This window comes from Urocampus carinirostris, chromosome 13 (assembly GCF_059441175.1).
Source record: "Urocampus carinirostris isolate Australia breed hairy pipefish chromosome 13, RoL_Ucar_1.0, whole genome shotgun sequence".
NCBI classification, from domain to species: Eukaryota; Metazoa; Chordata; class Actinopteri; order Syngnathiformes; family Syngnathidae; genus Urocampus; species Urocampus carinirostris.
The window spans coordinates 322,211-343,719 of record NC_142361.1 but is presented as its reverse complement, the minus strand read 5'-3'; the positions used below and the strand labels follow the sequence as shown (position 1 = coordinate 343,719).

General features: G+C 40.1%; 1 protein-coding gene and 1 long non-coding RNA gene across 4 annotated transcripts in view; one reads left to right on the top strand and one right to left on the bottom strand.

The window, feature by feature from the left end:
* The window catches only part of ddx43 (DEAD (Asp-Glu-Ala-Asp) box polypeptide 43), a 74,799-nt gene that overhangs the window by 566 nt on the left and 52,724 nt on the right, over nucleotides 1-21,509 (bottom strand). For both annotated transcript variants that reach the window (XM_088351485.1, XM_088351486.1), the window contains exons 9-15: nucleotides 20,380-20,521; nucleotides 20,212-20,312; nucleotides 18,375-18,462; nucleotides 18,116-18,243; nucleotides 15,376-15,485; nucleotides 1,660-1,798; nucleotides 27-114 (exon numbers count right to left, since the gene is read on the bottom strand). In XM_088351485.1, the coding sequence (XP_088207611.1) occupies nucleotides 27-114; nucleotides 1,660-1,798; nucleotides 15,376-15,485; nucleotides 18,116-18,243; nucleotides 18,375-18,462; nucleotides 20,212-20,312; nucleotides 20,380-20,521 (796 nt within the window). The remainder of the gene's footprint in view (nucleotides 1-26; nucleotides 115-1,659; nucleotides 1,799-15,375; nucleotides 15,486-18,115; nucleotides 18,244-18,374; nucleotides 18,463-20,211; nucleotides 20,313-20,379; nucleotides 20,522-21,509) is intronic.
* Nucleotides 651-21,509, top strand: part of LOC148353445 (uncharacterized) — a 69,678-nt gene continuing 48,819 nt past the window's right edge. Inside the window, exon 1 of one of the 2 annotated variants that reach the window (XR_015852488.1) lies at nucleotides 651-967. This is a non-coding gene — a long non-coding RNA (uncharacterized LOC148353445). Of the gene's footprint in view, nucleotides 988-21,509 lie in introns of both variants that reach the window. The other variant, XR_015852489.1, reaches the window with a different exon arrangement.

Genomic DNA, 21,509 nt, shown 5'->3' with positions numbered 1-21,509 from the left:
TTATTGAAGCATCAGTGATGGCTAACCTGCCCTGATCTCTCCAGGATGGGAATCAGTTCTGGTGCCATCCTCCAGTTTTCTCTGGTTACCAGTGTAATAGCAGCTCCCGAGCACCTGGATCATAATGTTTAAACCTTTTTTGTTTTTAATTACCCAATTAATTTTTGTCCAATGCACTTTTTTAACCTAAAAAAAAATAAAAACCTCAAAATTTGTGTGTATGTTACATATGGTCTTACGGTAGGGCCTGTCCCGTAATTTTCGGGCTATAAGGCGCACACAAAAAACTCAAATTGTCCAGAATTTGAAACGTGCACCTTATTTGGTGTGCCTATTGTAGAGGAACTACACAAAACCATTTGCGAACCACTGAGTCACTCGAAAGACAATACTTTCATTTAATTTACAGGAAGTGACCAGATTCTCTCGCTGCATAATAAGTACTTGAAACCCCTAAGTGTAAATATGCAAGCAAAACATTAATGATTTGCATATGTGTCAGGTTTGATGATAGAGGATTTACTTCATTATGCGTCAGCATGAAATGTTTCTTTTTATCAATAATTTTTACCATTATTAATTATAATCAACTAACTGGAGCATTATATTTTGAAAAGCATCAACAGGAACTCCCCTATCACAGGCCCGCCTCGAATGACCGTGACATAAATACTTTAATAAGGGAAGTGTAATCAGCTTTATTCCTCTCTTTTTTACCCACGCTCCAACTGCCAAAATGATCCCCTCTCGGGGAGGTGGGTGGCACGAGCCAGGTCTAAGATGGCAGACTGAAGTCCCCAGGCTTGGGCCTTGGGCACCCCAGAGCTATGAGGCTTGGAGACTTCCCTGTCGTCTGGATGAGAACAACCGCCGTGAAGTCCATCGCCAAAAGGGAAAGGAACCTGGCTTTCCTCATTTTCCTGTGAGGCCATGTGCTGCGTCTCACACAACCCTCTCCCCAAGAAAGGTGCTTCTTTGTTTTCAGAGGTACGCAAGAAAAAGATAATGCAACAACGTGGCTTTGGTGTTTTGGGAAATTATTCAATGTTGACACACTATGAGAATAATTCCTGATCATTTAAATGGGTCGATTATCTTAAATTGATCAGTACTGTTAACCCGTTGCAAAATTGCTTCCCCCTCCCTCCTTTGTTAACACTGCGAGTGCTTGTGTCAACAATGTACTTTGTTTTATTTATATAACGAGAAAAATTGAATCAAACGAAAGAATAGTTTGTTAGAATCAGACCACGTGCATTTTTTATTTATGTGTCAATATTTTTTCTTCTGGACTGAGCTAAGATTTTCCATATCAATGAATTGCAAAATTAATAGTTTAAAGCTAAAAATTAAATGTTTCGATAAATGATGCTATTTTAAATGAATTAATGTGCGAAACCATGAGCAACACTTGCTGGCCAAATCAGTGACCACAGAATTATATTCTGAACCGAATAAATATAATTTAAATCAATTTTTTCTACACACATATTCAAACACGTTTGTCAGTTACAATGCTTAGAGAAAAAGTTAAACAACATTTCTTACCATTAAAAAAAAAAAAAAAAACTAGGGGTGTGCGTTATACTCGAGTGCGTGTTAAATATGGTAATTAAATCAACATGGTTTTCAAATTACTGCATTTCCTTGCAGACCCACCCTGCTCGTCCAGTGCGGCCCACGCGATGCACGTACTCCTCGATGTTTCGTGGGAAGTCATAGTTAATAACGTGCGTGATGTCATGGACATCCAAGCCACGAGATGCCAAGTCTGTGGCAACCAAAATACGTACGCGACCTGAAAGGAACCAAAAGATAAATTTCACTTTTATGTTTTATGTTAACCCTTTAACGTTTCACCGTCGGGTCGCCCCTTGCAGTCATTTAATGAGATGAATGTAGGAAAAAATGGAGTCGTTACATCCAGGACCATCCAGTGAATCCAACCGTGATAATGCAGACAGATCAAAATAATCCACGTGAAGCATTTCTACATCATTGGACATTGTTTTGCCAGATATTTACATTTACAAATAAACAGACTTGTAAAAATTTTTTCAATACGGCTGTTAGACTGTGACATTTGATTGACACCACTCTCGGCTTATAGGAGGTTAATTTTTGCATTCTAAAACCCGCATTAGCCAATAAGGGCTTGTTTGATCAAAAGGAGATCGCCTCCTTTAGCTCCCTATTTCTTCAGCCATTAATAATTGATTTGAATAATGATTGACAAAATGGTGAGCCAATGTGTGTGCGCATTCTTTATGTGCACCATTATCACCGCAAGTGTGCACAATCACTGACTGACTTCCAGAAAAAGGTTTAACATTTACAACTCTTTCAAAACAGTAAAATACTTAGTTGCAAAATGTTTAGTGCTGTTAACTGGTCGCTCCAAATGGCCATTTTTGGAAATACCTAAACCCACCATTAGAAAAATGTGTAAATTGGAATTGTTATTTTTTTAGATTGTGATCAAATTTGACAAGACACCAGGCAAGCTATTGTCTATGGTTTTCCAGCTAAGAGGGCCTTGCTACACTCATCTGCAGGAATTGATGAATAAAGAATTTTTAAAAAGAATTATTTTTTTAAAAATCAGGCAAGAATAAACCTTTTTTTTGTGTGTTCCAAGTCAATGTTATAGCACTTGCCGTGATTATTATTTCAGTGACTTACCTTACAAAAGAGAGAACCGTCCATATTCTCCAAATGGTTTAAGAACAGCATTCAATTCACTTTGGGTGCGTCGTGGATTGGGAATTTAGACACATTTTAGGGGAACTTTAAGGGGTTAAATGATCCTGCCCTGATAACGTTTGTAAAACAGTGGGCTGGATCTTTCCAAGCAATTTACAACTAATGTCGCTAGGTAACTAGAAGCAACCCATGCTAACCAATCCTTTTTTGAGATGTCTTAAGCCTGGTGCACACCTGACCAGTGTTCCCTCTAAGCTGCGCGCGTGCGCAATTGCGCACTACTCGCACATCCTCAGCGCACAAGAAAATCTAGCCAGCGCACAAAAATGAGGGCTCAAAATTACTAATTAAGAAGCGACTTAAGTCAAAGTTACAGTGCATTAAGGTAAAAATACACGGGTTCCCCTGACGTTGTGTCCTAAATGCGGTATTTTGAAGTCAAGTCGAAGTAGAACGAAGTTGAGTAAAGTTAGTCGAGAACCGGCTTCTTCAGCTTGGCTCACTAAAAGGAACCGGCTCTTCAGGTTGTTTTTGCTTCTTTAATCCCAACATGACCAAATATTATGTAAAATTATGCACATAATGACTTGAAGGGGGGAATAGATCAAAAAAGAAAAAAATACCAAAATGAAAAAGTAATAAAAGGCTGAGAAAAAAAGAAAAAAAGGAAGAGAAAAAAAGGAAAATTTTTAGAAAAAAGCTAGAAAAAAAAAAAAGAAAAGAAATGTAGGAAATAAGTAAATAGAGAACAAAAAGAAAAAAGTAACAGCTCGGAAAAAAACCCCAATGAGAATTATTTTAAAGGAATTTTTAAAAAAGTAGAAAAAAAACACGGAAAAAAGAAGAAAAAGTTTGTGTTGCATTCAAATAATTTCCAATTATATCAAGTGAATCTTGTTGCCACCATTGTACTTCCACTAAAAAATGTGATTAAGTACAGTTCTGTATCTTACAACCGACTAAATAAGCCCCCAAAAATGTTAATATTATGCGACAAAATATATCAGGAAATAAAAAAAAAATGGATATCTTGTGAAAGAATTGTAAGAACAAACAACGTTTGTAGGCCGTACAACCTTTGCAATAGTACAAGAGTCAATTCATTCAAAAGAGAAAAATAATTTTGCAACGCCGGAAACTCAGCAAAATGTAACTTGATGTCAAGTTTTGGACATGTTTGATAATTATCTTGCCACACTTGGGATTATGGTTGCTCACTGTTGTTTCAAGCGTTGCTCACAGACTTTGTGTGAACGCTCAGACCCAAGGAAAATTAGAGGGAACATTGCACCTGACACCAACCGTGTGGGAAGCTTAGCTTCAACATCTTAGCATGCAAAATGCCCCCACATTCCTCAAGCAGTTTTAACCCGCTCCGTTTCTAGCTCTGCTACAAGTTGTTTACCTCGTGTGTTTTCGGCTCATGTGACCATTCAAGATGGCGACTACTTTAGTGTCGGGTAGTGGATTACGAAGAACAGCGCATATTTGCTACTGCGTCAAGTAAAATGTGAGCCCTTTACTTCCAGACGACAGGGCATCCACACTGTGGAGAATAGTGCAAGATTGCAACACAGTCGTGAGATGTCTTTTTGTTTTGTTGTCGCTGGTCGCTGAAACGGACCAAGTTGCATTTGCTTGCCATATTTCCTCAAAGATTAAAGGACACTCCAGTGACGGGACAATGGCTCCAATGATGCAGAAAGAGAAATGTTGGTTTAAAATCAGGCGATGGTGTAATTGTAATCCTGTGCAGTCCTTTGATACTCGTTGTGATTAAGGGCTATACAAATAAATGTGACTTGACATGATACCCTGAGAGAAATTAGTCCATGTTTTTACCAACATTTTTCATATACAGTGAAGTCAAGCCAAGTCATGTAGATTTGTATAGCCCTTAATCACAACGAGTATCAAAGGGCTGCACAGACCATAGATTATTGCAAGTATTTGAACACCCTGCTATTTTACCATTTCTCCCACTTAGAAATCACGGTCGGTTCTGAAATTAAAGAACACCTGTCCGCCCCATACAATCAAATCAGTAAGACTAACTTGTAACATGGCGAAGACCAAAGAGCTAACACCAGAGACAAAATTGTACACCTTCACAAGGCGGGAAAGGGCTACAGAGCAATTGCCAAGCAGCTTGGTTTTTTTCCACCAAGCTGCTCTGGAACAATCATTAGAAAATGAAAGAAGCTAAACATGACGGTCAATATCAATTGGAGTGGAGCCTCATGCAAGATATCACCTAGGGGGGTTTCAATGATTCTAAGAAAGGTGAGGAATCAGCCCGGAACTACACGACAGGAGTTGGTAAATGACCTGAAAAGAGCAGGGACCACAGTTACCAAGGTTACTGTAGGTAATACACTAATACGTCATGGTTTGAAATCATGCATGGCATAAAAAGTTCCCCTGCTTAGACCAGCAAATGTTTGCATATGACCATTTGGATGATACAGAGGAGTCATGGGAGAAAGTTTTGTGGTCAGATGAGACCAAACGAGAACCTTTTGGTCATAATTCCCCTAAGCGTGTTTGGAGGAAGAGAATGAAGACTACAATCTGAAAAACACCATCCCTACTCTGAAGCATGGGGGGGGGTAGAATCATGCTTTGGGGGTGTTTTTCTGCACCTGGGACAGGACGAGTGCACTGCATTAAAGAGAGGATGACTGGGGCCGTGTATTGTGAGATTTGGGGAAACAACCTCCTTCCATCAGTCAGACTATTGAAGATGGGTCGTGGTTGAGTCTTCCAACACGACAAGCACACAGCCAGGAACACCAAGGAGTGGCTCTGTAAGAAGCATATCAAGGTTCTAGCATGGCCCAGCCAGTCTTCAGACCTGAACCCAATCGAAAATCTTTTGAGGGAGCTGAAACTTCGTGCTTCTCAGCGACAGCCGAGAAACCTGACTGATTTAGAGAAGATCTGTGTGGAGGAGTGGGCCACGATCCCTCCTGCAGTGTGTGCAAACCCGGTGATAGACTACAGGAAACGTTTGACTTCTGTAATAGCAAACAAAGGCTACTGTACCAAATATTTACATTCATTTTCTCAGGTGTTCAAATATTTATTTGCAGCTATATCACACACATAAATAGTTTTAAAAAAATGCACTGTTATTTGAGGACTTTTCTTTTTAGTTTAGCTCTCTCACAGTGGACATGCACCTACGATGGATATTTCAGACCCCTGCATGATGTCTAAGTGGGAGGAATAGCAGGGTGTTCAAATAATTATTTTCTTCACAGTAATACATATGTAAAACAGGAGGTTTAACATTACCGTAAATTCCGGACTATAGCGCGCACCTGATTATAAGCCGCACCCACCACATTTTAAGAGGAAAACAGATTTTGTACTTACACAAGCCGCACCTGTATATAAGCCGCATGTGCCCACTTTAAAACATATAACACAATCACAAAATTAGCCCAAACCCGATTTTGAGTCCTGCGATTGTAACCGAATACAAAGTACACAGTCCAAAAACCACAGCCGGCAAAATGAACAGAAATTGATACCGGTACTTAACATTTGATGCAGACCTGCAGAGTCCGAAATTAATCCAAGGAAAAAAAGTCTGTATTTCCAAAGGTAAGGGTGGGTAAAAATATATATCCACTATTGTACGCCACAACAACAGGTCTCACTCAACTTTAACCCACTTCCCGTCAGCCCGTGTTTGCTCCGTCCCTCTTTTTTAATTCGCAAAACATATCAGAATAAGTGTCTCAAATAAATACATTACAAAAATATACAGGTGCAAATACATATTATACATCGGTTACACATTTACAAAGAAAGACGGTACACCAAGAGAGTTTTCAAAGCTTTAATAATAATATTATAACTTTCATCCCAAACCATGCCTGTGAAGGGTAGCAAAACGCTACTAGCAACGCGCTCGCAACTCAGTAAACGGGTCTGTTAAAAAAAAACATACCGTACTTTTAGAAACCACGGTAATCCGTCCTAATCTTCCTCCATAAAACTGACGTCAATAAAGTCGTCTTCCCCAATATGGGAAAGAGACTTTGTCATATAGACGTCGTCCCACGCTCCCTTATTCAAAAACACGCTAGCATCACGCTCGCAAAGTGAAGTTTACGTGCAGTAGCTTTTTTTCCGTATTTATCGGACTGTTCGTTTGCTTTTAGCTTGAAAGTCACGTTATGTGCTTTTCTTTTTGCACTTTGAATGATGAGGATATGTCTACGCTAATTTAATTTGTGCACAAGGTAAGAAGTTGCAGTCTTCCTCGGCGCATATATTCCACCGGTCTAAATCTTATCTTTTGTACTCGAGCGCCGCTGGCGGCTGTTACAAAAATTACAAAAATTGGCCGCATCACTGAATAAGCCGCAGGGTTGAAGGTTTGAGGAAAAAGTAGCGGCTTATAGTCCGGAATTTACGGTACTTTATTCAAAACTTACACTGTACCAAATATATTTCGAAATTTTCACCCACAAATCAACTTATAGATTCAAATTGAACAGCAGTGAAGATTATCTTTCAAAAACACACTCTTTACACATTATTGTCGTCAATGTCTGGTTGCAGAAAATTCCTTTATGTTTGAGGAACAATAACAAACCAATGGAAATTAGAACCTTACTGGGACAATCACCAATTCAAACAACACATAAAGACAAATCTGTGTTGCATCTGGCACTATTCTCCGCAGTATTTTTGCCCTGGAGGAGTCATTTAAAAATAAAGGGCTCACGTTTTACACTAAACAGTCCTCATTCCCATTCTATTTAGACAGTAGTAAACATGTGCTAATATATTTATATGACAACAAAATAAGTAACATAAACAGCTGAAAACAGCGTTAAGTGTGTGGGGGAACAACGCTGTTGGCATTATGCAGCCAAAAGCGTCAACACCAATTTCACCAGGTTGGAGCCAGGCGTTTGGTGTGTTAAAAATATAAGAAGTGGACCTGAGTTAGTTGATTTCTAAAGACTGTTTAACCCCTTAACAATCCTGTAAAATTCACCTAAAATCCCTATCCAAGACTTACCCAAAGTAAATTGAATGCTGTTCTGGAGAATATGAACGGTTTTGGTCTCTTATGAAAGGTAACACACTGATGTTTTTCCCGAAGTGAAATAATCACTGCAAGTACCACTAACATTAAGAAATCTGAGTTGGAACACACTGATATAGAAGATTTTTATTTTCGCCTAACAAAATATTTTGCAATCATATCCCTGCTGATGAGTGTAGCATAAGCATCTTAGCTGGTAATCGGATGAGACAATAAGCCATACCTGGGTACTTGAAAAATGTGATCACAATCTGAAAAATTAAAAGTGCATTTTACACACATTTTTCTAAAGGTATGTCGAAGCGTTTCCAGAAGTGGCCATTTTGAAGCGGACCATTTTACAACTATAAATGTAAATGGTCTGCATTTATATAACGCTTTTCAAGTCAATGAAGACCTTCCCACGCGCATTTACCTATTCACACACACTCACATACCCTTTGCAGCGTCAGCCATGCAAGGCAACTACCTGCTTATCGGAAGCATTAAGGATTCAGTGTCTTGCCCAAGGACACTTCGACATATAACACGGAGGAGCCAGGAATCAAACTTGCAACCTCTTGATCCCATTGTAAAGGAGCTGGAAATCTTTGACTTTTTAGAAGTCAATCACTGATTGTGCACACTTCTGCGTGATACTCGTGTTTAAAATTGATCTCATGGTCCATTCTGCATGCTTATTTTTGGCTCTAATTTGAATAGACATTGAAAATATGAATACATTTGTGTTGGGAATTTAATTGGCTAACCAAAGTTTCAAATCATTATTTGAAACGGTCACTCGTGGTTAAAGATTTTTTAAGCCAAAATAGGTCAGTTTTCTCAAAACAGACATAGGCGATGGCAGGCTGAGGACCGAGAAAAAAAATGTTGCAATTGTTCGAGAGTGGTGTCAATCAAAAGTTTCAGAGGCTAACGGCCATATTGGAAATCAACTCACGAGTTTGTTTACTTCGAATTGAGAATTATGGGCCGAAAAATACTGATGACAACAAGGAACTTGCGATGCAGGAAAGCTTTCAGGCGGATTTTTTTTTTTTTACAATCTGTCGGCATTATCGTGTTTTGGAGTAAATATTTTACACGGCAGAATTCACTCGACTGTTCTGAATGTAAAAAGACCATGTATGCGGGGAATCGTTTTATCAACTGACTATCAGGGCACGTTTTTGTTGAGCTATGCTAGAAATATAGTTTTCATGTACAGTGGAACCTCAGTTCTCGACCATAATCCGTTCCAGAACCCTGTTCGAGAACCGATTTGTTCAATCACCGAAATCGATTTTCCCATTAAAAATAATGTAAATCGTTTTAATCCGTTCCAACACCCTAAATGTTTACCATGAATGTTTAACAAAAACATGAAGCTAACCCAGGCTAATCGTACGTTCGAGTTAGCGTAATCTTCAGTATGAAAGAATACGCTAACATGAACGTGTAAAAATAAAAAAACAGGTCGTTTACAAGTCATTTAGCACCACAAGTGGCTAGCGCTTCATTGGAAAGCGCTAGCCACTTGTTCCACACCCTGAATTTTGGGCTCAGTTCCAACACCCTGAATGTTTACTTCGAATCATAAAGCTAACCCAGGCTAATCGTATGTTCGCGTTATCGTAATCTTCCTTACGAAAGATTACGCTAACACAAACGTGTAAAAAAAAAAAAAAAAAAAAAGATAAAGAAAAGAATTATGAATAGGATTTCTAACCTTTGTGGTGGTCAGCAGAAGGCGCATGCTGTATTCCCTTAGCAAGATCGGAAACTCGCACACCTCTTTCATATTTAGCTATTATGTCTTTCTTAAAGGCAATAGTTGTACGAACAACTTTTCTTTTTTCACCTGTCCTGCTTGCACAGACCTTCTTCGGAGGCATAGTTAGGGGCTAAAACACTCCGTTCACCGATATTAAAAGCGAAAGCAAAAAGAGGCAAGCGCGCACGTGATAACAGTTGGTCACGAGGGGTGGGGGCGATCTACACCCGTACGCCGCTCAGCATCGCACTCTAGCGTACGCACTTACGCATTAATGGCGTTCGAACTCCGAATTTTTGACCAAACAGCGAAGCAAGAATTTCTTGAAATTTTTGGTCGAACACCGATTTGTTCGAACTGAGAGGCGTTCGAAAACCGAGGTTCCACTGTATCTTGTTTCAGACTGAGATGTTTATCTAATAAGTACACTTTGAATGGTATCTTGAATCCTAAGAGTTCCAGCTTTTCAGGGATATGTGGAATGACGTATTTTAGTGACTTGTGATATTGTGAAGAGACATTTGTTTCAGGGCTGCAACAACTAATCGATAGAATCGATTAAAATCTATGATTGAAAGCGTTGCCAATGAATATGTTCATTGATTCTCTGTGTCACGCGATTAATGCGTCACTCAGCACATTACAGCTCCAATAACGTCACAGGCAGCAGGAGTCGGCGATCATAACAGAGTGTGTTGGAATGCGAACTAAGGCACTATTTTTAAAGGAAACGGTCAAGTCAACACATGAAACATGACTGACACGGAAAAAACACTTCATCATACACATGCTTTTCTACCAAAGACTTTAAAATCTCAATCCAGAAATCCCTTGGTTATCCCGGTTAATGGGGACCAAGACCACCCACAAAAAATGAAAATCGGCGAAGTAGCGGTGCCCCTTCAAAAATGCTTAAAAAAGGTATACAGTATACCCCCCCTGTATACAGTACACCATATAGAATACGGGTAGAGAGAGAGTGAAATTCATGTTATAACAAAAAAAAAAACAACTAAAATATGTTGTATGTACACGGAATAGGACTGCGGCGAAACCACTACGAACCATTCAGTATGATTGTATGAACCGCTCTCAACCACATGCAGCAATCGCAGTTTATTTCACTTGTTAACACTATCGGTTACATATTGAAAATAAAAACTGTGAAAATGTGATATTTGATGAGTGTTTGTGAAGCGTTTTGGGAAACAACAGTTAAATTTCATTTTAATGAAAGTGAAAGAGCTACCTTCTGACAATAACAACATACTTTAGCTAGCGGCATCGAACGGCTTTTACAACAAATACACGAAACCACACACAATTAGCCGTGTTTAGGTGGTACAACCGCTCGCTTTTGGTATAATAAAGTCAAACTTGAGATGAAATGTGACAGAAGAGAATATACTTACGTTGCGTCGCCAAGTTCCTCCATGATAAACTGAGCGCCACATAAGAAGGGGGTGAGGTGGGAGGAGTTAAAGGAGGAGGGGGGGTGAGCGAAGCGGTAACTCACCATACCTAAGCATTGTGTCAGGGCCTCCCCCTCCCCTTCACAATAAGAGTGTCCACACCGTGTTCTCAGTTGACATAAGCTCGCGCTCAATGGCGTCAAGTCAATAAATGCTTTTAGAATAGAATAGAATAGAATAGAATATACCTTTATTGTCATTGTTACAAATGGGCTAACATATTGTGACAACGAAATTGGGCATGACACTCCAGTTTTACACATTCATAGTGAGGTATGAGCAAGAAGATAAAGGAACAGAGAAGATAATGTTATAAGACAAGGGGGATAAGGCTATAGTTATAATTTACATGGTATTTACACAAGAAATGTCGGCATGTGGGATGTTACATACAGGGTTGTCGTGATAACGTTGGTATCGTAACAGTTGTGCAATATTGCATGGTGCAAAGTCATCATAGTGCAAAAATAGTCAGCATATGCATTGGTGCAACATAGACATCATAGTGCAGAAACAGGAAATGGTCAGACATTGTGCAATTTGAGCATTAAACGTAGTGCAGTCGACATGTGCAAGAACAAGACATGAGTAACATTATATTCGTATGAGGTAGTGTTGGCACGAGTTTTCAGTTTTTTTTTTTTTGTGCGGTGTCTGTTTGAGCAGTGAACAAACATAGTGCAGACAGCATGTACGTGAGTACCATTTTACATACGTGTGAGGTAGTTTTTTTGCAACAGTTTTCAGTTTTTTGTGCGGTGTCTGTTTAGGGTGTTAATGGCTGTGGGGAAGAAACTGTCTCTGAGTCTGTTCGTTTTTGCTTTGTGTGACCTGTAGCGCTTGCCGGAAGGCAGCAGGTCGAAGAGATGGTGGCCGGGGTGAGAAAAGTCCTTGATGATGTTTTCTGCTCTGCTGAGGTAGCGAGAGCAGGCAATGTCCTCCAGACTGGGCAGAGAGCAGCCGACGATTCTCTGGGCTGTTTTGATGATCCTCTGGAGCTTTTTCCTGTCTGCTGCTGTGCACCCAGCATACCACAGATGCAGTATGTTAGGATGCTCTCCACTGTGGCTTTGTAGAAGGACACCTGCAGCTGCTGTTTTAGGTTATTTTTCCTGAGCAATCTCAGGAAGTGCAGTCGCTGCTGGGCCTTCCCTACCACCGCTCTGGTGTTTGCAGACCAGGAGAGGTCGTCGGAGATGTGCACGCCCAGGAATTTGAACGAGTGGACTCTCTCTACACAGTCTCCTTTTATGATGAGTGGTGCTGGATTCCTGCCATTCCTTCTGAAATCCAGAATCAGTTCTTTTGTTTTTGTGGTGTTCAATATGAGGTGGTTTTCCGAACACCACGTTGAAAGTGACTCAACCTCATCCCTGTATGCCGCCTCGTCCCTTTCAGAGATGAGGCCGATCAAGGTGGTATCGTCAGCGAACTTAATGATAGTGTTTGTGGGGTGGGTCGGTGAGCAGTCGGAGCTGTAGAGGGTGAAAAGCAGGGGGCTCAGTGCACAACCTTGGGGGGAGCCAGTGTTCAGTGTTAGGGTGGGAGAGACATGGGTACCGAGTTTCACCGACTGTGGGCGGTTGGAGAGGAAGTCCATTATCCAGTGGCAGATGGAGGTAGAGAGTCCTAGGTGTGCAAGTTTCTCCACCAGGATCTCCGGGATAATGGTGTTGAAGGCTGAGCTGAAGTCCAGGAAGAGCATTCTGACGTAGCTCCCCCGGTGATCCAGGTGTTTCAGCACAGTGTGAAGTGCTGTGTTTATGGCGTCGTCAGTGGAGCGGTTTGCCCTGTAGGCAAACTGATGGGGGTCCAGTGTGAGTGGCAGGGAGTTTTTGATGTGCCGGGACACTAACCTCTCGAAGCACTTCATGACCACAGGCGTAATAGCTACAGGCCTGTAGTCGTTGAGGCTTTCCACTGCTGACTTTTTGGGGATGGGAATGATGGTGGAGGTTTTGAGGCAAGGTGGGACGGTCGCCTGTGACAGGGACCGGTTGAAGATGGTGGTGAAGACCCCAGCCAGCGGATTGGAACAGTCCCTGAGTACCCTCCCTGGTACTCCATCCGGGCCAGTTGCCTTCCTGGGGTTTATGGTATTCAGCGCACGCCTAACTTCGTGCTCCTGAAATGTGAGGGAGTTGCTGCTGGTTGTTGGTGGGTGTGATGTGGCTGTTTGTGGCCTACCAGCTTCAAAGCGAGCGAAGAACTGATTAAGGTCCTCAGCTAGTGAAGCCTCAGCCTCAACAGTTGCCAGGTTGTGGCCTCTGAAGTTGGTGATGTGTTGGAGGCCCTGCCACATCCTCCTCGGGTCATTGCCAGCGAAGAGGTGCTCGATCCTCCTTGTGTAGGCTGCTTTTGCTTTCTTGATGCCTCTCTTCAGGTCAGCCCTGGCCACCCCGTAAAGAGCCTTGTCTCCAGACCTGAAGGCGGTGTTGCGGTGTTTGAGGAGGGTGCGCACCTCGCTGGACATCCAGGGTTTTTGATTTGGGTAGTTTTTGATTTTTTTATATACTGTGACTTCATCCGTGCAGTAACGGATGTAGGATAAAACAGTGTCAGTGAATTTCTGGAGGTCATGGTGTTCAAATACCTCCCAGCAAGTTTGATCAAAACAGTCCTGCAGCTTGGAGAGGGCTCCCTCAGGCCACGTTTGTATTTTCCTCGTTACAGGTTTTGTTTTCCTTCGGATGGGGGTGTATGAGGGGGTAAGGGATAGGCATAGGTGATCCGAATTTACTAGGTGGGGGAGGAGGGAAGCTTTGTATGCGTTTTTGAGGTTGCTGTAAACGCGGTCCAAAGTTTTTTCACCCCTTGTTGCACAGTTCACATGTTGATAGAATTTTGGAAGAACAGTCCTTAAACATGCCTTATTAAAGTCGCCAGCGATAATGAAAGCTCCGTCGGGGTGTGCAAGCTGTTGAATGTTTATGCCAGCGAGTAGAAGGTTTAGCGCTGTGCTAGCGTTAGCATCCGGAGGAATGTAAACAGCTATCACAATGAGCACAGTTAGCTCTCGCGGTATATAGAATGGTCTACACGATACCGCCAGAAACTCTAGATCTGGCGAGCAGTGTGCATCAATAATTCTGCTGTTATTGCACCACGCATTATGTACGTAAATGCATAGTCCCCCACCTCTTTTTTTGCCGGAGTCTTCGTTGCGGTCGTATCGGTGTAGCGTGCGTCCTGCTAGCTGAACTGCAACGTCGGGGATCCGCGGGTCAAGCCATGACTCCGTGATCACAAAAATGTTGCTATTCCGTACGAAGTTGTTGGTAGCTATCCGCAGCTCAAGCTCACTGATTTTGTGTACGATGGATCTGGCGTTGGTCAGGAAGATACTCGGAAGCGCTTGTCGGTGTGGTCGTCTTTTTAGCTTCTTCGCTAGGCCTCCCCGAGAGCCTCGTTTTTGTTTACGTTCCCTCCGCCGTCTCCGTCGCTTGTTGGGCGGGCAGGTAACCCAGGGAGATCCCGGTGGTCTTCGTATGTCCTTTGGGATGTTGTTGTTGGTGTTGTAATCGTGAAATGAGTCGAAATCTAATCTTAGACCCAGGTTAATAAGTTCCTGGCGACTTAAGGTGATAGTTGCCGAACAGGTATTTATCAAAGAAAAGATGAGAGATAAAAGAACACTTAAAGTAAAAAGATTTACTGGAGAGCCACGTGAAGCCGCTGCGTATAGTCGCGCCGCCATGTTGAAAAAAAAAAAAATGAAATGATCTGCATTTATACAGCGCTTTTCAAGTCAATGACTTCCCAAAGCGCTTTACAATGTGCTCCACATTTCCCAATAGCGGCCTTGCAGCCATGTAAGGCGCTAACCTGCTTATTGGGGGTATTAGGGGTTCAGTGTCTTACCCAAGGACACTTCGACATGTAACACGGACGAGCCGAGATTCGAACTGGGATCCATTGATCCCAAGACGAGCACTCTACCTCCTGAGCTACTGCTACCCGCGAAGCTCTGAACCCGCAAAAGTGGAACCACGAACTAGCGAGGTTCCACTGTATTATAGCGGCTTGTACGGGCATGTGGAGATTCAGGAGTTAACATAGCTGCTGCTGTCTACTAAGCCCTCAGTCGCTAAGGTAGGTAGACAGGAGAGTGGAGGAGTAGGAGCAAGAGGTTAGGCTGCATCTAAGCCTAAATAATTGTCCCATTAAATACATAAAAATGCCAATATCCGTCAAATTCCCTAATATCTGTGCCGATTATCGGCCCGCCCGCTAATCAGTCAAGACCTTAAACCAATAGCCAACCCACCCAAATGTTGACAATGAGATAACAACAATTAAGGCACTTTCACAGCTAGACAATACAGGTATGCACTAATGAGGTATAGAAAAGATTTCCCCATTTTGCTTATTTGGTTCACCTTCTTTAAAGTCTTTGAGTGCTTCCTCCCGGTCATACTGCTCCCGGTCGCCATGAAGACTTTGCACGGCCATACCATGAAGACACATATCACTGGACAGGTCATCACACCTGTGGGAAAGCAGTATGCGTCATGAACTCATCAAGAATTCTGAGACATGAAATTAGCAATTAGATTAAGTACATTCAAAACAACTGCAAGTATGGAAAAGCCCAATTTAGCTTTGAATATGTGTCATCACCCAATGTTCCCTCTAAGCTGTGCGCGCGTGCACAATTGCGCACTGGCCAGACCTTCTCAGCGCACAAAAAAATTGTATCCTGCGCATAAAGATCGGGGTTTTAAATGCCAAAATTGATTCACTAGAAAATTCAGGAAAAATAAAGTGCATACAGGCAACAACAGCGCTGGTTCCTTCTGCGGTGTTTTTAAGCATAGTACTGTATTTTGAAGTCAATGTCAACATAAGACTTACTTAATGAAAGCAAACGTGAATGTGAGCTCAAGTTTTGGTGCCCAGTGAGAGGGGCCAGGGGGACGAGAGAAGCGGCAGAGCGAAATAAATCAGAAAGCTTTAAAATGTTATTATTATTATTATTGTATTACAGACGCTGCCCCACTTGCGAACGAGATACGATTGTTCGTAAGTTGAATTTGTTCGCAAGTTGCTTCAGTGCTATATTTTGTATGGAATGTATGTTTAAGGTTTATGTAAGCATGCTTAAAGGCTTGTATCTATAACCTGCATTGTTTTGTACTAAGGGCAGCACGGCGACGCAGTGGTTAGCGCGTGTGCGGCACAGTTCTAAGGTCCTGGGAACCTCCTGTGTGGGTTCAAATCCAGCTACCGGACTTCCTGTGCGGAGTTTATATGTTTTCCCCATGCTTGCATGGGTTTCCTCCCACATTCCAAAGACATGCATTTCAGGAGGATTGGCCTGTCCAAATTTTCCCTAGGTGTGAATGAGCGAGCGAGTTGTCTGTCCCTGTGTGCCCTGCGATTGGCTGGCAACCAGTTTGGGGTGTCCCATGCCCACTGCCAGATGATTGCTGGTGGCCCCTCAGAAGAGATGAGATGGGTTTTGTACTAAAAAAAATAAACATTTTATAAAATAGTATGCTCTATAAAGATAAATAAACTTAAGTTTAACTTACTTTTGGAAGATGAGCTTCAACAGTTAGGCGACTTCCTCCTCCGTGGTAAAAAGTGGCCGGAAAGAAAGCAATCCAACCATTTTCTCAAAAGCATCAAGCTTCCATATGCCACTTTTATTTGAAATGAAACAGCTCGCCTGCTAACACTTTACACCAACCATATTGAATGGATGCAAGAGATATTAAACAATACAAATGTAAAAGTTCTTAGAGGGCTCGACATACATTAGAGAATGTTTACACACGAACTAGGAAGAGAAAGCAGTCCTGCTGTCCTGTACTCGGAAAAAGGTGGACACAATACAAAATCTAACTTACAGCAATGTCTGGATATTTTTCGAAATCCAGAAAAAAATCTTCCGTTTTTCGTAAGTTGAATGGTCGTAAATAGGGGGAGCGTCCGTTTGTTTTTTTTTAATTACTAAGACATTAAAATATGGGAGTGACACGTGTGGTTTACTTTAATGATCGCCTTTGCTTTAACGATTGCCTGCTAAGACTTTTCTCACCTATATGACTACATCAACGCAAGTTTGTCTTTTTTTAGAGAAGCGGCTTTTTTGGCTTGACATACTAAAAAGAGCCAGCTCTTTTGGCTCCCAAAGGGCTCTTCAGATTGCATTTGTTAGTTTCATCCAGAGATTACCAATTATTATGCAACATTATGCATACAATGAATTAAAAAGGGGAAAAATAAAGTAAAAGAAAAATAGACAAAACTGAAAAATTAAACTGGAAAAAAGGAAAAAAGATTGAAAAAAATTACAGTAAAAAGGTATGGAAAAAAGAAAAGAAAATGAAGTAACAACACGGTAAAAAGCTAGGAGAAATGAACAAAATAAGAAAGAATATAGATGAAAGGGTGAAAAAAAATGAAGATAAATAGCAGGAAATACATACTTTTGGGGGTCCCATTGAACTTTGTGTTATTCAAATAATTTGCAAATATATCAAGTCAAGTCAATCTTTTTGCCAACATTGTACTTCCACTTAAAAAGTGTGATTAAAAACAATTCTGTATTGTGCAACCAACTGAATAAATTTACAAAATATTATTATGTAAAAAAAGATACTTTTTAAAAAAATGGAAATATCATGTAATATGTGTAAAAACAACTGACATGTTTGGTCCACGCAACCTATTCAATATTACACTAGCCAATTTATTCTAATTTGAAAAACTAAGTACTGTTGCCTGAAACTCAGCAAAATGTAACTATTTGATTCCAGGTTTTAGACATGTTTGCTCATTTGGGTACCGCACATGGGATTGATGTTGCTTACCGTTGTTCCAAGCGATGCTCACATAATTTGTGCGATTGCTCTGGCCCATGGAACATTGCTCATCACCCTACTTAAAAACCGTATGCCATAAATTGCAAAGGATTTTTGTGGATACGAACTGGAGTATGCACCAAAATGCACAACCTCCCTAAAAAGTGCAATGATAATGATATGACAAGTTACAACAGAATTAACTCTGCTTTTGATTTAAAAGAAAATCTTTGGTTTTGAAATGCCTTTGACTTTATACTTCTGACCAAGGTTCCAAAGCACACACTAATAGAGAACCCTGCAAACTTACATGATCTTCTTGCCAACAAAGATGATGACTTTATCCTCCGGAAGCAAGTTCCCAATGAAGCTAAACAGGTAGGGCTTCTTGTCTTCTTCATGAACTACCAGCACTGTTTGCTGCACCGCATCAACAGCCTACCACACGTGACCAGTTAATTGGTTTTTAAATGTACATAAATTACTTAGACTTGAGTCAGAAAGAAGAATTAATTCTTTACATAGGTTAAACAACTTTTATTGAGTGTGCTCGTTTTGTTTTCACTTACTGCCAAATCCAAGGTACCCACGTAAACCATCATGGGATTTTTGAGGTATGATTTGGCCAAACGTCTTACGCCCGACGGCCATGTGGCACTAGAACAGGAGATATGGTTTACTATATCATACATTGAACATATTTGGATGAGTTGTATTGATTATACCCTTAATGTAAGCTTTAATTCCCAATTTAAGCATACCCAAAGTAAATTGATTGCTTGATAGCAGCAAGACATGCAAGGCAACTACCTGGTTATCAGGGGCATTCGGGATTTAGTGTCTTGCCCAAGACATATAACACTGAGGAGCCAGGAATTGAACTTGCGACCTCTTGATCCCATTGTGAAGGAGCTGGAAATGTTTGTCTTCTCATTCCAGAGGTTAATCCATGATTGTGCACACTTGAGCGTGATAATGGCACGTAAAAATGGATCCTGGGTTGCATTTACGCACATTTGTTTTCGGGGATTTGAATACACCAAGTAAAATTGCATAAAATTATGTTGGAATTCAATTGAATTGGTCATTAGTGGCTTAAGATTTTTGAAACCCAAGTAGGTCATGTCGTTTTTTTTTTCTATAGTCTATTGCAGGGTAAGGACCATGAAGAAAACAACCCTGCAATTGGCTGAGAGGGGTGTCAATCAAAAGTTTAGAGGCTAACGGCAATATTGGAAATCATCTGACGAGTATTTGTATTTCTAAAGGGAAGTGAAATAAACTGATTTAAACAATGATCGTCAAACGATGCAAGAATGCTTTAAGGCGGATTTTTTTTAATCTGTCGGCATTATTGTGCGTTTTGGAGTAAATATTTTACAGGGTTGGATTCACTGGACTCTGTTGAATGTACATTTTTTGTGGGAAATTGTGTCATGAGTAGAATTTCCCAGCACTTTAGGGTGAGCGATCCCGTCTTTATACTTTCCTGGTATCTTGTTTCAGACTGATAGTGATGTTTCTATGATGAGTACTTTTGAAATGGTCATCATATCTTGAGTACCAAGAATTTAAGCTTTGCAATGGTATGTGGCATGACGTATTTCGGTGACTATTGAAATCGTGAAAACACAACTTTGTTTATCAACAGTCAAGCAACCTGCCGCCGGAACTTTAAGGGGTTAAGTAGCATCATCAAGTGAATAATTGAGACAAAATTGTGTATAGGTATGCATTAACATTAGGGCTGTAATGATTAGTCGACGTTGTCGAAAAAAATTGACCTGTTCTAAAAATAGCTCACCAGTGCTAGGTCATTGTGATTTTCTAACAAAATAATTTTTCATTGGTAAACTTAGTCCATACAACCCTATTTTTTACCAATTAACCTGGTTAAAACATAGTAAAAACTTGAAAAAAATTAAAACATTTAAATATAGCTAACTTTTTACATTTTTGAATGCTATCTAGCAATCTAACATCTTACCTTTTTGGGTAGTTATCAAGCTGAATGCTGGCCTCCTTGTTAGCTATTTGGGTAGCTTTTTTTTCAGCTTTCTAACTAGCTATTTAGATAACCCCCTAAAAGAATAAAAGAGCTATCTGGCACCTTGTTAAATTTTTACCTGTTTACTTTTTTTTTTACCCGTTTACTATCAAGCTATGTTTAGCTATTTAGCAAGCCATCTAGCTAAGTAGGTAAATTAGAAATTCATATCAAACTGGGTGTCCTTTGTCCTAACTAACAAAAAGTAACGCGATGCTTGAAAAAGGTTGGCGACCTTGGATTACAGACTCAGCAGTTTCACAGATTTAAACAAATTGATTTTTCAAAATTTCAACAGAATAGCAGTAAGAATTGATCAATCAGAAGTAAAAGAAAATGTTTAGTCTCAATTTTAATACCTAGTCATGACCGTTTGCCTTTCGGGCCGAATGTCAAGCAAAATCTTCATTATCTGAGGTTCAAAGCCCATGTCGAGCATGCGATCTGCTTCATCCAACACCTATTCGAAGTTGTTAAAAGTTAGAAAAGCATGAACCGAAAAGCAACAGCAGACAGAGAGGGCGAACCAAGTAAGTGATGGAGTGAAGACTGATGAGCTCATTCATTAGTAAATCATTAAGACGCCCTGGTGTGGCGATGACAATGTCCATGCCCATTTTCACCAGATTTATCTGACTCCTTCTGTCGCCGCCACCGTAGATGCAGATGCTAAAAATGACAGAAAACAACTAATAACGAGCTGATTGGAGAAAGAACATTGAGTGAATAATATAAGAGTTACAGCAGGGGTCTCAAAGTCAATTGAGTTGGGGGCTGTCGAAGTTAGGATCCAGGTGTTTTTAAAGGAACAGTGTTTTAAAGTAGTCCACTAGCTGTTGCTGTAATGTGTAGTGCTAATAAAAATAAGTCCAAGGAACACTACAATCTACGGAGACTGAAAAAGAGCAAAGAGGAGCCTTTTCTTCCAATTTTTATCCAGCCTTTCACAAAGAAAAAAAGGGAAAACATTTTTTTCTTAAAAAGGAATAAAACATAGGGAAGAAGAAATAAGAAAAAAAAGGGCAAAAGGAAAACAGGAATAAAAAAAAAGTAGCGGTCACGAAAGCAAAAAAAAGGAAAATGGAGAAATAGAATGTATATATATACACATACATACATATATATACACATACATACATACATATATATACACATACATACATACATATATATACACATACATACATACATATATATACACATACATACATACATATATATACACATACATACATACATATATATACATACATACATACATACATATATATACACATACATACATACATACATATATATACACATACATACATACATACATATATATACACATACATACATACATATATATACACATACATACATACATATATATACACATACATACATACATACATATATATACACATACATACATACATACATACATACATATATATACACATACATACATACATACATACATACATATATATACACATACATACATACATACATACATACATACATATATATACACATACATACATACATACATACATACATATATATACACATACATACATACATACATACATACATATATATACACATACATACATACATATATATACACATACATACATATACAGGACTGTCTCAGAAAATTAAAATATTG